This window comes from Dysidea avara, chromosome 7 (genome assembly GCF_963678975.1).
Source record: "Dysidea avara chromosome 7, odDysAvar1.4, whole genome shotgun sequence".
In the NCBI taxonomy this organism is placed as follows: Eukaryota; Metazoa; Porifera; class Demospongiae; order Dictyoceratida; family Dysideidae; genus Dysidea; species Dysidea avara.
The window spans coordinates 27,552,475-27,570,289 of NC_089278.1; the positions used below are offsets into that span (position 1 = coordinate 27,552,475).

At 39.8% G+C, this 17,815-nt stretch overlaps 2 protein-coding genes across 3 annotated transcripts; one reads left to right on the top strand and one right to left on the bottom strand.

Moving 5' to 3' along the window:
- Positions 1-36: 36 nt before the first annotated feature.
- On the top strand, positions 37-15,843 carry LOC136260802 (uncharacterized). 2 transcript variants are annotated; one of them, XM_066054670.1, is made up of 2 exons: positions 37-127; positions 14,310-15,842. In XM_066054670.1, the coding sequence occupies exon 2, from the start codon at positions 14,321-14,323 to the stop codon at positions 15,683-15,685; it is 1,365 nt and encodes a 454-aa protein (XP_065910742.1). In that variant the 5' UTR covers positions 37-127; positions 14,310-14,320; the 3' UTR covers positions 15,686-15,842. The 2 variants fall into 2 exon arrangements, with proteins under 2 accessions (XP_065910742.1, XP_065910743.1); XM_066054671.1 differs by lacking the exon at positions 37-127 and adding an exon at positions 5,688-5,759 and having other exon boundaries at positions 14,310-15,843.
- LOC136261140 (uncharacterized) lies at positions 9,373-10,557 on the bottom strand. The gene has a single exon (XM_066055110.1). The coding sequence runs from the start codon at positions 10,555-10,557 to the stop codon at positions 9,373-9,375; it is 1,185 nt and encodes a 394-aa protein (XP_065911182.1).
- Positions 15,844-17,815: the final 1,972 nt, after the last annotated feature.

Here is a 17,815-nt window from a genome sequence, read left to right on the forward strand (position 1 = left end):
TCAGATATTCCTAAACTAGAACCATATGCTAGAACAGGCTCGCTTTGTGGTCTGGGGGCGAGACTTGGGCGGGTGGCTTTGTGAACTACAGGAACTACACGCGGAACTACAACGCAAACTGATAAAAGTGAGTATGTCTGCTGTATCACTCATTTCATAATGATTCTAAGCTGCTAGTTCAGAATCATATTTAATGTGTGTTGAAATGACACACATTTGTGTGATCTCCGCTCAGCAGCTCTGAGACTACAAATGGTGGAATGTCATGGAACGCCTACTAGTCTGGCGCGGCCTCCCCTTCGCAAACAGGAAGGGTCCGGGGACTCTAGCATTGTGTACACAGGTTCTAATAGTTCTTGCACGTCGACTAATTTAAAGCGGAAGTCACGTGTGGTAATTATAGTTTGAAGTTCAAAAATGAATCTATTGAAGTCCTATGCACGTGATTTCGTTTGTTTTTGTTGTCGCGCAAGAACTATTAGCTAGAACTTGTGTACTGAGGATTTCCAAATCTTTGCAACACCAATGCGTTCACATGCACGCCTATCATGTGAAATTTATAATTCTTATAACATGCCATGAAACCAGTGAAACACTGACACACGAGTATAAAATCTATCAACAAACGACTTGATTGAATCATAACCGTTGCTCTGGTCTAAAGGGTCTAAACCGTTGAATGGGTAAAAGGCAGGAAGTGATGTACTGGATCACATTTTTCCGCTTTGCATTTCAGATATGTTGCAAAGATTTGGAAATCCTCAGTACTTGTGCGAACTTACCGAAAACTGGTGCATCCAATCAAATCGCTTGTCTGCTCATTTAGTGACGTGGATATCCCTTTTAGCAAACTTGATAGGTAGCAAACTATGGCTTCTGTTTTGCTTGCCTTGAGTCTTGTCCAATTAGAACAACTTATCGTGAAAGAATAAGGATGGCATATTAAAAAGTACAAAGAGTATATTAAGTAGTCTTGTAAGTTAGAAGCGGTGAGTTTTTACTAACGATAATGGTGTACAGAAATTATACATTCCATTCGCACAAGTACACTATACTAGAGTCTCCAGACCCTTCCTGTTTGCGAAGGGGTGGCCGCGCCAGACTAAGAACGTACAGCACATGTGAAATTCTTGTCAGCACCAGTATTTTTTTTTTCAGTTCTGTATGTGTCTATCAGAAGCGAATCCAGACTTTTATTTATTTATTAGGCTTTATGGTGTAAAAACACCGAAGGTCTGTTGGTAGCAACCAACAGCCACAAAATACGTACAATTAATACTAACTACTTAAATAATTACATAGTTAAGATTATAAGTGATTAAAATTGGTAGTTGGAGGTTTAGTTTGGTGACTTTAAGGGTGCTAGCACACTATAGCGGGTTTTTGAAGCCACACAAATGCTGTTCTTTTTACCTTTGATACAGACACAAAAAGGAAGCTACAGGAATCTAAACTACTGCTCCGAAGATTTTCCTAACTTTCTAATATACAGAGACCAAAGTATAAGATTGTACCTTGTTTCATTTGCGCTATAGTCCCTCAAAGTTAACCCATACATTTTTCTTAGTCCGAGATACTGGCTGCTTGCACAGGAATCAAATTTGCTGTGAAAATACTTCAATAAACTTGGCACATGGATTTGTCTTTGCACTTCTTCATTCTTGAATTATAAAAACAAAGTGAGTGCCCATGAGCGAACTTCGACTTCTGGGCCTTGTAACTTCGTGCTTATCTCAACAATTATAATTCCATGCACTAAAAGTTTGCAAATTTATCACTGATGGCCCACCAAAAGTTTGGTAGAGATCCAACTATCGTGTATTCTTTTAAAATGCAGTGTAGGACTTGCGCACGCTGACCAGTTATTACAACAAATTCCAATAAACCACAAATGTCAACTTTATCAAATAACAAGTTATAAATGAAGTTCTGAATAAAAGAAAAGCTCTTGTTCCTTTTCTTTACACACTGGGACACCTTCCTGTTGCTTGTGTAGTCGCCAAACCTGCTCTTCAATAGGTAATGCCTCTAATATGTGACTGGATTTAGCAAAATCAACCACATGGTTGCAAAAGCCAAAAGTGAGGTAACCCCAGCATGAAGTTGCTGCACCAATAGGGTAACAATTTCCATATCAAACTCACCTTCAACTTGTCAAGTCTGCTTTTGGTGGACTGTTCTCTGACGTCCTGTATAACCACACCAGACATCTGTACAGGTCTGTGAACAACAGGGAAGTGCTTTGGGGGGTTCATACACTCTGGACGGACGAGCAGGGAGCTGAATATGTGATATATGTCTGTTTTGTGAGATTTCAGTCTATTTCCTGCCTCTGACGGGCTGTTTTGTGGTCTGGTGCCTTCAATTACCATTCTCGTCCATTTTGTAGTCTATTTCTTGCCCACCTTGCCACCCCCACCCTCCACCCCTTTTTGAGGACTCGTGATACAGCAACACTGGTGAAAAATCTATCTAAAATGGCGGGAAACTCTACAGGGATTACCTTGGCCACTAGCTGCTCTTAAAGGTTGTGAATTGCTCCATCTTTGCTGAAAAATTCATACGTGTAGCTGCCAAGGCTGGTGAGAAACAAAGCTTTAAATCATTAAAATACGCTTTTCTGTGAATCAACAATGCACCCATAAGGGTGATTTTCCAAAATCCAGTCACATATACAGTTAGTTTCTTGTAATGTGTGATAAATCCAGCTGGAACATCATCATTACCTAAAAACAGGTGTACAATTACAAATATAACTTACCAGCTTACTGAGAAAACACAGGAAGAACGTGTGTTGGCTACAAATCAGCTTGCTTTTGCACATGTCTTCAAAACTAACACTTACTTTTAGGCTAATTCACCCTATTGTCACTCTTGGGCACCCAGACGTTTATTTCATGATGGTTTTCAACCGAAACAGGCTGTTTCTTGGCCAATTTCTTTGGCGCAAAACATGGCCGCCTAACACGGATACTTTGAGTATAACAGGGGTGGTGGAGAAGGGGGGCTAAAGCCCCTGTGAAAAAATTGTGGGGGGGGGGGGGGGGGGGCTTAGTCCCCTAAAATTATCTGTAGCTGTGATGGAGAGCCTAGCTTATTATAGCATCAATAATTTGGGATACTCTAATAGAGCAATCAAGTTCGAGATACTCTAATAAAGCAGTCACAGTATTCTTAGAGGAGCAGTGTAGCAAGCTACATAATATTTATGTAGTTATAAATAAGGAGATATAGTCTAGTTGGTGGAGGGCAACTATTGCCAGCAGGCAATGACCTTTTTGGGATTTTTTTTGATCTTCGACTTACAATTAGGCCATGGTATCACCAAGCTAGACCCCCCCCCCCCCCCCCCCCCCCCTACCTATATATAGGTGTCTCCGCAGCCTCTGCGTAATATTGCCAATTATGATGTAACAGCCACATGTGATTATGTGGGTTGTCCCTCGAATGGCTTCAAAAACCTGTTAGCACCCTTAAAAAGGGGGTTTCCACTCTGGAAATGGTATAGATGAATTTTATAATAAGGAATTTTAAACCATTGCCCCTAACAACCTGAATTTTACATTATTTTGTAGGTGTGAATGTCAAAGGTAACATCTCCATTTTTAAAAGGATAGCATAATATAGGTTATGAGATATGACATTTTAAAGTTTGCAGTTTTCCTCTGTGGGAGGGGTAACAGTTGCCCCTTCTGGGCAATCACATGGATAATGTACAGGAAAAGCACAAATTTCAAAATGTCATATCTCATGTCTATTAACTCTATCATTTTAAAATTTGGAGAGGTTAATTGTGAGATTCATACCTACAAATAGTGTTAAATTGAGAAATGACACTAATTGAATTTGTTGTTTTCCCACACATTATTTATGTGATTGCCCAGAAGGGGCAACTGTTGCCCCCTTTCATAGACAATGTATGGAAAAACAACAAACTTTAATATCTTATATACCACTTTAGTGTGGGCGTTCAAAGGCGCCGCTCGGTGTTTAACTTGCATGTTGCCCGGGAAATATCATGGGAAAGCGGTTTGCCAATGACTTTGATACCCAGCCAATTCAAAGAATCGATGTGCTTTGACTCATTATATTGAGCGACATAGAGCTTTGTATTGTGGGACTCATTTTTGTAGCGGTTGTTAAGCTGAGTATATTTGCTAAGATCGACTAGTTGGTTGTTACTAAACGATAATGAAGGCACACAATAATTGTTTGGGCGATCATGGATGAGTATTTCTACCCACCGTATATCAGCCTTTGAACAGACCACGGAACAACTGCTACGTTGAAATAGGTTAGTAACTTACAGTCCTAAGTACTTAACTTAATATAATAACTTACTTACTGTCCCTATAGCAAAGTTGGTTGGCTTAACTTAGTACAAAAATGATAACAATATAAATTCCATCCCACAATCACAAGTTTTATAACATTGCGTGTTGAAGCATAGTAATGTATTAATGACGTTTTAACGTATGGACAACATTTTGATGGCTATTAGCCCACGCTATTAAAACCACAATCGATCTTCAGATGCTACTGTATAAAACAAATGGGATGAGTTCTCGTTAGTTCTTTCACCTATTAGGTGAGTGCACCCCAAGTGATATGTAATTGGGCACAAGTGCTTTGCCTGATATATATGCACAAGCACAAGGGCCGCAGGCCCGAGTGCAAGTGCGTATATACAGGCAAAGCACAAGTGCCCGTGGTAAAACTAATATGTGACCAGATTTTACAGAACCGAACCAAATCGCACATCAGGAAAAATCAAACTAACACCACCAGTGGATAGCTACACTATCGTACTACAAGTTTTGACCCTCAGCACTACTCAAACTACACGAGGCTGGTTTTAATAGATGTCTTTTCTGGAGTGCCCAAATGGCGGTTTCAGGCTTTGTGAAGGACCTGGCTTGGCAAGAATCAGTGGTTTACTGGTGGACAGCCTTATAATGTTGGCCAGACGTGTTCTCTGTAGATTTTGCTACATATCGGCCGCTGGGGAGCCAGCGCGGCCCTGTAATCTCGTGTCTGGACTCCAATCGTGGTCTGCCTCCATTTTGAGGCCTATCTTTTGCCCTCCCCGCCACCCCCCAGCCTCCACCCCTTTGTGAGCACTCGTGATACTACTTCGCTCGTCCAACTGCTCAGATTTTCTATCTTATTTGGCGGGAAACTGTACAAGCAGCTACAAGTACTGGAAGTGGCTTGAAAGGTAACGGATTGATGCATCTTTTGTGTAAATTTCATACGCGTGCTTGCTATCCTTGGAGAGTTATGCTGGCTTCAATTCTTTAAAACCGTTTATCGCAAAATTTCTAATGTGCGATTTGGATCGTTTTTCCAAAATCCAGTCACATATGTTCTACTTTAGCATGTAGACCCACCTAATTGGCAAAATCTTTAGTTGCTATATTCTTCTCTTATATAGGGAACCAAGTAAGCTGTGATTGTGGGATTAAACAAACTGTGATTATGGGATTCAATTTTAATACATCAAACAGTAGTTTGATTTTATTTTTGCTAATATAGCAATTTTAAGAGACTAGTGTTAATTAATTGCTACATTTACAAAATAAAAAACAAACTACTGTTGATGTATTAAAATTGAATCCCACAATCACAGGTTGTTTGGCAGAATCCAATCTCACAATCACAGCTTGCTTGATTCCCTACATAAGAGAAGAGGATAACAGTATAACATCAAAGAAGTCTAACGATTTCTGGATATAGTGTGCAATGTCTCAAGTTAACAAGTAAGGCAGTGTGTAACAAGATATATGCACTGGTAGCGATACGTATATCTCATTAATTCCGTTAACATTTTGAGTCTGTGCGATATGTGATATATATGCACTGGCTTTCCTTTGATCTGAGGTGTGAAAGTGATACATGTATCACTTATACCACAGCTGCTTGGGATTTTGCTGACATATACACCCGCAGCCATGGTATAACTATTACATATCTCATGGCCTATATATGCTATCCGTGGAGATGTTACTATAGTTGTAAAATTCAGGTTGCTGGGGGCAACTTTTGTTATTATGAAATTCATCTGTTGCAGCTTCAGTTTAGCTAACCAATAATAATTGGGGCAAGCCTGAGCAAACCCCACACTAGTGAGTCGATGGTACGTATGTCTCGTTTACGGACAATTACAAGAAAACACGGATAGCTTACAAATGCTTCTATATAAAACTGGTACATATTCATAATGCGAACAATAACCGGTGAGATTTACTGACACTCCATATAAGGCGCCTTACACCACTGCCATAGACTCGAAATTCTATGCTTGCTCCATATAAGGCTGGTACGTATGTTCATAACATGAACAATAACCAGCGTGATTTACTAACACTCATATAAGTCTGGTCATAACATGAACAATAACCAGCATGATTTACTAACACTCCATAATTATAAGGCTGGTACGTATGTGTAGTGTCGGGATTATTAGATCATTAGAATCAATAATAATAGCACTACAACACACAACTACAATCTAGCAACTACAATAACAACTAAAGCACACACAGAGGCTCTACAACTACATATGTACATGCACGCATACAATTACAGCATAATGTATTACATCATAGTGCGTGTACGTGTCCAGATACTACAGTTCCTCCCTTTTAGTTCGAAGGACTCCATGGCTTTCTGATCTTTCGAATTCTTGAAGAGCGTCTCAACACAGGAGGATTATCACTGTTCTGTGTCGGGGAGGTATGATTAGGAATGTCAGATGATATGGAACTGTCATTTGTAGGTAAAGAAACAAGTCGTGTACGAAGTTGATTTGCATGACGGCAGTGAACTGCTGTTTGGCCATCAATCAGAACTTTATACATTACTTTCCCCCTCCTATCTTTGACAGTGCCTGGGAGCCACCGTTTGCCAGGTCTAAAATTACGAACCCACACTGGATCACCAATCAGGAAGTGTCTAGGATGAGTATGGGTATCATATGACTGCTTCTGGAGTTCTAGAGATTTCTGAACATTCAACTGGCATGGGTGTAACAAATCCAACCTTGTACGCATCCGTCTGTTGTTTAATATTTCAGAAGGAGTTTGATCTGTCACAGAATGTGGGGTGGCTCTGTAGTATGCTAAGAAGTTGGTCACACAATCCAGCAGTTCCGAAGAAGTTTGCGGATTTGCCTTATCTACACTCTGTTTAAAAGTCTGTACCAGTCTTTCAGCCTCGCCATTCAAGCGGGGGTGATATGGAGCTGTCGTTGTGTGGTGAATTCCACAAGACAAACAAAACTGCTTAAATTTTTCTGCCGTGAACTGGAGACCATTATCTGACACAATCTGGTGAGGAATTCCATGTGTGGCAAAGATCTACTGTAAGTGTTTGGTAACAGTTTCTGTCGTAGTGGATTCCATCACATGTACTTCTGGCCACTCACTGTAAGCGTCAATCAGTAACATCCACATCTTGTTTCTATATGGCCCCACAAAATCAATGTGTAGACGTTGCCATGGTTTGGCTGGAAAATCCCATTGATGTAATGGTACCTTTGTGGGATCTTTAGCTGTCTCAGCACAATTCACACAAGACTTGACATGGGACTCAATATCAGTGTCCAAGGATGGCCACCAAACATGTAGTCGAGCAAGTGACTTCATTCTAGACTTCCCTGGATGGCTCTCATGTAACATTTCTAGGATTGACCTCTGATATCGTGAAGGAATTACCACTCGAAGGCCCCAAAGTAGACAACCATTGTAAGTTGTGAGCTGTAAACGTTTGTTGAAAAATGGAATTAGCTTCTTGTTCAAAGAGTGTGAAGTAGTTGGCCATCCTCTAGCACAAAAACTGTAGACTTGTGACAGCACTGGGTCCCTCGCTGTGGCTGCCTTAACGTCAGTCTCGCAAATTGGAAGTGCCCGAAACTGTTGTTCTTCCAGAGCACAAACAATTTCTGCTTCGTCATCTTGTGGAGGCTGTACCTCTTGTAATGGCAGGCGAGACAACCCATCAGCATTGCCATGCTGGGTAGATGGTTGGTACCTAACTTCGTAGTCATAGGCTGAGAGGATAATGGCCCATCTCTGTAAACGGCTGGCTGTCATCTCTGGGATACCTTTCTGAGGATGAACAATAGTGACAAGTGGTTTATGATCAGTAATCAATTGGAACTTATGACCGAGCAAGTACTGTCTAAACTTCTGGACTCCAAATACTATTCCCAAGGCTTCCTTTTGGATTTGTGCATAGTTTTGTTCAGCCGATGTCAGTTTACGTGACGCATATGCCACAGGCTTCTCTTTACCATCAGGGTAAGTATGAAAAATCACTGCTCCTATGCCCACTGGGCTGGCATCACACGCAAGACTGAGAGGTAGTGATGGGTCATAATGTGCCAGTGCATCAGCTAATGTCAACAATTTCTTAATTGATTCCATTGCCTTGGTATGCTCACTGGACCACTGCCACTTTTTGTGTTTCTGTAAAAGATCATTAAGACAAGCACAATTGGTTGCTAACCCTGGTATGAATCGATCATAGTAGTTCACCATGCCTAGAAAAGATCAGAGTTCTCCTTGGTTCTGTGGACATGGCATGGCAGTAATTGCTTTGATCTTATCTGGGTGTGGTTGAATGCCTGCTTTGTCTAAGACATGGCCCAAGTAAGTTACACTCTCTTGAAAGAAATGACACTTCTATAGTTTCAGGCGGAGACCAGCAGTGTTCAGCTTCTCCTTTACTAGCCTAAGGTGGCTCAGATGATCCTGTTCAGAGCATCCTGTCACTACTATGTCATCCAAATAGCAAGCTACACCTGGTATGTCACCCACAAGTTGCTCAATTAGTTTCTGGAACAGGGTAGGTGAGACCAAAGGGAAGGCGTTTGTGTCTGTATAAACCTTGGTGAGTATTGATAATTGTCAGTTCTGATGATGCCTCCTCCAATGGTACTTGCAGATAAGCTTCAGCCAGGTCTAATTTAGAAAACTTGTGCCCACCATTCAGTTTTTGAAAGAGTTCCTCGGGAAGTGGGAATGGGTAGACATCATTCTTCAGGGCTGGATTTAGGGTGACTTTGAAGTCACCACATAATCTAACTTTGCCACCTGGCTTCCTGACAACCACAAGGGGAGTAGCCCAGTCTGAGTGAGAGACTTTCTCTAACACTTGTTGTTTTTCTAGTCTGTCCAACTCACAAAAGGTAGTTTTCTCACTTTGCAATATTTAGGCTGAGTGCCTTCACAGAGAGTTAAAGTAGCATTAAATGTGGTGCAACATCCAAGTTGTGGTTTGAACAGGGCTTCATTCATTGTGATAATTTCCTGTAAAGTGGTACTGGGTGTGGTAACTGCTATGACAAATTGCTCAGGGTGAATAGTGATGTTAAGTTACTTGTCCATCCCTGCCAATTAGATTAATGCCACATTGAGTGACATAGATTTTCAGCAGTGAGGATATGGTAGGGTCATCTTGGCGTTGAACTGTTGTCTGAAAATATCCAATAGGGTGGATAGGTTGACCCTCAAAAGCTCCAAGCACTTTTGTTGTAGCCTCCGGTTTGGGTTGATGAAGGTCTGCCCAGGTTTTTGTGTTAATGAACGTGAGTGGAGAAGCAGTGTCTATTACTAGACGAAGACATTTATCCAGTTCTGGTAAGTAAACAGTTTGAAACACTGGGGGAATATGTTTGTCATCACTATCCGCTGTTTTGTTAACGGTAATGACTGTTGAGTCCAGTGACTGTTCTGGTATTATTTCTTGTACTGCTGCTGTGGAGCGGCACACTTTGGCAATATGGCCAATCTTACCACAGTGTCTACATGTAACATTGCGAAAACAGCAGGTGCTTCTTAAGTGTGCTCCTCCACAACTGGCACATGGCTTGGAGGTTGGCGGCTGAGAGCTTGGACCCTTAGTATTAGCAGTTCGCTGGCTCTTAGTACGAAGAGAGTTCTGGGGTTTAACAGACCGTGGTTGCTTCCCAGTTGCTGCCACTGTGCCGGCGTCCGTCTCCTTCTTGTCGTTGTCGGCACGTTTGAGCGATTCATGCTTGGCCGCTTTGAAGGTGCGAGCTAGCTCTAACAACTCTTCTAGTGGTTTCTTATGATCTTGAGCCAACAATTGCTGGAGTAAGCATTCATTTCGCAGACCCATCACGAACTTATCGTGGATGTTGTCGGCCAATTGGGCTTCTGTCCAATCACAAGTGGCTGCCAGACACCATAGTTCAGCAATGTAATTTACCAGCGACTGCCCTTCTTGTTGCTTGTAGTTGTAGAACCGATAGCGTTCAGCCAAGACTAACTTTTTGGTGCCGTATTGTCCGGCGAGCTTAGCCTTCAACTGAGCAAATGTGAGTTTTTCTGGCTTCTTAGGGGCATACAAACTGCAGAGTAGTTTGAAAGTAGAGGAGTCAATATATGTGCAGAGGGCTGCACGTTGCTTGGTCTCAGAGCCTTCACCCGTAGCGTAGGGACTAAGTGTGAGCCACTGTTCGAAGCGTCTGCTCCACGAATTCCAATCATCCGTACGTGAATCAAAAGTATTAATCGGTGGAGCTGTAGCCATTCTCGTCGCCAATGTAGTGTCGGGATTATTAGATCATTAGAATCAATAGTAATAATAGCACTACAACACACAACTACAATAACAACTAAGGTTATAACAACTAAAGCACACGCAGAGGCTCTACAACTACATATGTACATGCACGCATACAATTACAGCATAATGTATTACATCATAGTGCGTGTACGTGTCCAGATACGTACTACAGTATGCTCATAACACAAACAATAACCAGCATGTTTTACTGGCCTGCTAGTAGTTAGTCACAGGTCACAGTGAAAATTCGGTGGGTCAAGACTTTGACCCCGATCACAGATCTACCTACAGTGCATACCTACGTGACACCCCCTTGCTGGGGTAGCAGTTTCAAGTGATTTGCAGTAAAGAGAGGTAAGTGTTTGCAATAAGCATTTCTGACTGATCAACTCATTATGGTGTACTGAATTTGAGAAAAACTTGGTGGCAGCTTATCTCAGCTCATCTCAGCTCATCTAGGACTTAGCTTCCTGGATCCACATCAAGAGAGATTTATGCCTGTGCTTCGCAGGCCTCCAGTTCTGTATTAAGTGTGAGGTGAAACGTAAACCTTTCTTCAGCTAATCTTTGTTGTATTGTGACAGTGACTTCTTGTGAGTCATGGAATAATTTGCAGCACGGAAAAAAAGTGCTCAACCTGAACAGTAGCAGTTTTAGGGCATATAATACTAAGCCAGTTTACCAATGTGACTGTGTAGTAACCCATACTCAAATGGGACTCTAGGGAAACAGAAGTGGGACAGTAATGGAAAACTCCTGAAACTTAATAAATAATACTTTCTCATCCTCCAATACTCAAGATGGTAGTTTTTACATAGTAGGGAATGAGAAATTGGTGGTTATGGTGGTTATGTGATAACAAAAGATGCTCTGAATGAAAAATATAACACCACAGCAGTCACTTGGGAGAATTAAACCCAGGATCCCCAAACGTCATACTGCAATCCTTCCACTATACTGCACCACTGTCAGCTACCCGCCTCCTATATTTTCTACCTTATAAATGTGAACCAAGAAGAGTGAGAAACCATCATTAAATGGTGTAACTAAAATTGTGTCCTCAGGCACATGCAACCACAGTATGGAAGACTATGCACCTGTGTGAAGAAGAAACGGACTGATCCTATCCCTTCACCTGTTGGTCTATAGGGTTGGCCTGGTTTTGTCGGGTACGTATGCCTTCCTCACTACCTTCATGCTAGATAGTTGAGTTCCTATCGCTACTTGTAGGAGACTTGGCACCTCACTCTGCATTCCATTGAATTGCCGCACCTTTTGCCAGATGGAAGTTGTGGTTTTATGTAATATTGGGACGTACAGTGGATCCTCAGTTATCTGAACTCCTTTGTTCCTAGTATTCAGATAAGTGAATAAAGCCAAAATGAAGTAGGGATCTATGCAATAAAAAGTAGTGAAACGAGATGAATGATGGTATTACAGCATAGCTTGGTGGGAAGTCCCTACTTTGGCATTGAACAAAATGATTGTTATAGCTAATGTGCCAAAGTAGGGACTTTCCCACTGAGCTATGCTGTAATACTATCATTCATCTCTTGTTTCACTACTGTTTATTGCATAGATCCCTATATACAGTACTTCATTTTTCAATTTTTAAAAATACTAGTTTGTTTAGTTATTTGTTATAGTACAGCTAGCTACAGTGTAACTTGTGACTGTTCTATTAGAATATCACAAGTGACTGTTGTATTAGAATATCACAAGTGACTGTTGTATTATAGAGTGACTGTTATCGCGAGTCAGCCAAGGGGTGTGCAACTAGCTAGACCAATAAGGGGTGAGATCATCTTGTTTACTGTTAATTAAATAGCTAGATTGTTGAAGGTGTGCATGGTTTCCGTACTCTATCGCTATTGGTCTACCTAGATCTTCATTTGATGGGTGTGGTCGCGAACGGGATCCCAATTGCGAAGTTGCAGATATCTATAGTAGCGCCAGGACTGAAGTGCTTCTGAAATCCAGCTCTGAAATAGTTCTGTGGTATCTAAATATGCAGCTGAAAGAAAGTGTTGAAAGGAAAATTAACGTCTTGATATGGTTTCATTGGATGAAGAAGACAGGCAGCCTGATTGAAGATAAAAGAAAACAAAAGGCACAGAGGACCTATACTCATTGGAACCCTAAAAGGAACATCCCACTGGTGAGTTTGTTATTGTGGCGTAAAATGGTGGCTGTGCGCTGCTTCGTTCCGCCTCTAGCCTTGCGACTGTGGTCAGTCAGGCAGTCAGTCTAAAATTCAAGTTTTGGAAAATTCTATATCTGGCCACCTGTAAGTGTTTTAATTAATGCTGTATTATATATTATATGGACTAGTACTATTCCGTAAAGGTGATTTTCGTTTCGTAAGATGTCTCTAGGATGATTTTTGAAGGTGGAATTTTGTGCGGTGTGCGGAATTTTCGGGTGGATCCCTACTTAAACAGTACTACTATACTGTTTGGTATACAGATCTGTGTTCAATTACTCTAGTAGAACACATGCTAATGCCATAACATTCTAATCGAACGGTTAGTCTCACTGTTCAAGTGTTTGGATAACCAAAGTTCAGATAGGCGGCAAGGATGCACTGTACATAATAGTTCAGACAAATTTTAATGCTGTCAAGTAACTTGTGGTCTTTGACACTAATTGTTCTTTATTTAATATCATCAAGAATTCTGAACTCTTGATATCATTCATCCCTCAAAAGGAGATAATATCAAGAGCTCTAATGTCTTTCAGAAGTGGGATAAAATCGGAACAGAGAGGGGGTAAATGAACAGGACTGGGTAGGTAAATAGCTATACATAAAGGTGTTGGTTAAGAAATGGCTGCAGTGATATTAAATGTGATCAACTGAGCAAAACCTACCATGTTTGATTCTACTTTGCTATAAAAAAATGCAATGCATGTCATTTCAGTATATGCACAGTGAAACATATGGCTCATATTAATAACACTGATTTTCCTGTTCATGAAGAAGAAAGAATATTTTTGTTTCATGTCCATAGGGCAGGTCAGTTACAGGGACTTGATTAAAAAATGAATATCTTATTGGTTGATGAAGGAATATAGGAAAGGCACTATACTTTGATGAACTTGTCTGTTTATTGTGAATACAGAGCCAAGTTCCATATCGTACTCTAAGTCGTGAATTATGATTATAGTGGAACCTCAGTTATCCGGACCCCGCTTATCTGGATTCTTGGTTAACCAAACTACAGAATTGACTGCTATATTAGAGTAGTGACTGTCCTGTTGGGTTAGTTGAATAATACTGAAAATTTTAAAACGTTCTTTATGCTATTTTATGGACAGTTTCAGAGATGCAAACTTTTCAGACTTATGGACCACCCCTGGTCCCAAGGGGTTTGGATAATTGAGGTTTCACTGTAATTAATTAAGCACCTGTATTATAACTACAAATCAAATATCTTACTGTTTTAACTAATTTTGGCAGTCTATTCCTTTGCTACTATAACAAAGAAGCTATAAGAATATTTTCAAGAAATGTACAAACGTGGTGGGGTTTTTGCTCAGCTGGTCACTAAAAATGAATATCATTTCTTGACACCATTTTCACAGTAGTGATCTTGTTAAGGCCATACCCTTTACGGCTCAGTAGTTTTGTGTATATATTAGCTATTGAGGTGCATGTAGAATTTATGTGCATTACAGCACATAAGCAGTTTATGTAAAACTTTTTCTATATTGTTTAGAATATACAGTTATGGATGATATAATAGAACAGGTGGACATTGCAGATGATCATGAGCGCCCCAAGTTGATTTCAGCTCTAAAGCCAATTTTACTTCAGTGTTTTACTGTACCATTGTGGCTTATCATAGCTATACCTTGTTTACCTCTATTCCTGTTGGGTCTCTTCATATGGGGAATGCCCCCAATTATACCAGCTTGGTCAGCATTTTGTAAGTGTTTCATTGCTGTGTTCACAGAGGGGAAACGAGAAGAGAAAATTCCTTTGACAAATCGAGTGCTGATACTTTTGCGATTTTTTGATTCTGTAATCAAAACACCAGCTAATGGCACATGTTGGTACATAGATGAGCTGGTACATCCTTCGTATCACAAGGTAAACATTGACAAGCCAGTGTTTATGATTACAGCACCTCGTACTGGGTCAAGTCAGTTATCTAAATACTTACAAGATGACACAGAGAACTTTATTGCTCCTACTGTAGCTGAAGTAATGTTCCCTTATATTTGGATGTGGAAGTTATTTGTGCCAATTATTGTGAAATTAGGATTAAAGGAACGATTAAGCAATGTAAGTATGTTCGGCCAAGAATCAAAAAAGCGTCAACATTCTGTGGTGTCAGACACTGAAACATTTGATAGTCTATTAAGAGTTTGGCATTTTGGTGTCTTAAGCTTTTACTTAGGTTCATCATTTATGTGTTGGGGACTGTCATTTTCTAGATTAAATGAACCTGAATGTAACCATGAAGAATTTTTCCAGACTTTTGAATTATTTACCGAGTGCATGATGAAGAAGGTGATGTACTACCGTGGCAAGCCTAAACAGCGAATGTTAGTTAAGGGGCACTTTTTGGTAAATGCCAATACGTTTGAACAGCAATATCCTAAAAGCAAAATCTTTGCTGTGGTGCGAAATCCAGTGGATCGTTTCTGTAGTAGCATTAACATGATAAGATCCGGTGCTGAGGATGGACCAGGCAGAACAAAATATGGCTTGTTTCCTACTACCTGGAGAGTTGTCCGTGATTATGTAATGCGTACACAAATTCCATATTGTGAACAAGAAATGTTATTTTACAAACAGCCTGCAGATAACAAGCTTGTTATTCCATTCACCTTGTATGTGAACAACTTGAGTGCTACTCTTCAACGTATTTACTCATTTTGTGATATTCCTATACCAGATGATGTGATGTCTAATGCTATTGAACTACAAACCACCAAACATGATTACACCAAGCATAGAGCCAGCTATAATCCTAAATTCAACAAAAGTCTGACAAGTCTGGGAGTGAACGAAAGGAAACTTAGGGAACATCTCTGTGAATATACTGAGTGGATAAATAGTCTGGAAGATGATAAGAAGACTAACTAACTTTCCTTTTAAACAAATGCTAGTAGCTATTAAATAGTTTCTTTATTATATATATATATATACTAGGACAGCGTTACATACAATGAAGCAAGCACACCTACCCAAGTCATGATGGATTGGTGTTTTCAACCTTTCTAGGTATTTGTCCTGTTTCACTTTGTCTAAATATTTGCTTAGGCTCCTACTATAGGTTAGTGGTTAACATGTACTAAACCACTTTCACACCTCACTTTAAAGGGATGAGAAGGTAGCTATAATTGTTATAAGTGCTCAGGAATGCAGGTATTAAAGAATAATGAAGCAGTTATACCATGGCCACAAAGGGATTTGCCTTATACTATAATTATATGCCCAAATTACATCAGGTGAATCATGAGCTATGTAATATTTGTTTAGTACAACCTCACGCCTCAATCTCCCAGCTCAACATATCTAGCTATAATGTCCGTATTATTTCACTTGCTCAGCTGTACCCACACTACTAATTGCACTGAGCCATTGATTTATATTATGTGCCATGACTTCCATAATTATTATATGGCTATACACACCATAATACATGCTTTTATCTTTTCTAAGTTGTTTGTTTTTGTTGCCTATCTGCCATGCTATATCTAGTGAATCCTTTAGATGTATTTTTTGATTACATGTGAATTGCATATGTGGACATGTGGACAATTACCATACTCTACACAGGCTAATCCAGAAGATATACATTACTATATATCAGGGGGCCTGACACCACCCAAAGTTTGCATGTAAGATTCCGAATCTCACCAATTTTTTTACAAAGATTCTAAAAACAAGTTAGCTACGTGTACTTGCCTATGTATAGTAGGCTATGTATCTCTTACACTGGAGTGTTCCTACATAATTATGACCATGGGACTTTCTGTAAAAATTGACTGAAAAGATTTAGTTTGATGAACATACAGTAACACAGTATTAGTTTATTACACATTAAATTGAAATCTGCATAAACTTTTTCTTTCACATATACCACTTGTATTTAAATAACCATAAGTTTTTGCTATGAAAAGTCATGGACAAAAATATCTAAAATATAAATGGATCAAAAAGTTACAAAATGTACTTAAAAGTGCATGTACATATTAGCATCATGAAGTTAGGTTTCAACTTTTTATGAGAAAGTGCAAACACAGTAGTGTGTTACAGTGTACATATAACACCTCAGCCTGTTTATGGAATAAAATATGACCTTATCAGCACAAATCAACAACTACATTGTTCTCCATCAATAGTAGAGTTGAGTAACATTTGTACAAGGTATATACTGAGATACTTCTTTTCGCATAACAAAATTATAACATATGTGCTTTACAATTAAAATCATTTTGTGTGTGCGTGTACTTATGTAGATGAATAACCTTTATGGAATCCAGCTAAAACCATTCTTCAATCCCAGCACATACACCGAGACTCACTTACAAAACATACCTAAAATCACAGCATTACTGGACACCATACAAAAATGAAATGATCAAAGGAGAAGTTAATTTGGAAGAGAAGTACATATAACAACTACACCTTTTCATGTGCATGCATGAGGTAAAGTAGCATTAATGAAAATATTATAATAGTTTTAGCAAATCATAGTAAAGTGCAAGGGGCATCTGGTGTTACAAGGATTGGTGCTGAACTATAGCAAGCCATGTTTACCAAGCATATCAGATCAGAGAGATGATCTTTTTAAAACCATATACACCATAATATCTTGAAGTCTTGTTCCATGCAGGAAATCTTGATGTGATGCTGGTGGTAGAGATGAGATGAAACAAAATATATCTGTGATGGCAAAATCTTCCTGCAATAAGCTGTGCTCTTGCTTAATAAGCATGGGGAAAGAGAAAGCCACTCAGTGTGGTGTCACATGTCAAATACTTTGAGTGATAAATTTTACAGTATTCATTTACCTAAAGAACAGCTTTTTGGGTTGCAGCATAAGTGTAACGTGACCAGTAGATTCTCTATGTGATCAATATTACAGAAGTGCTCAAGACATGTTACATTTGGCCATAGGCGAATCTGAGGGGGGCAAAGGGGTGCTGCACCCCCTGGCCCTTCTCTTGCCCCCTTGGACTCACAGTACTATATTGATACCAGAAACTG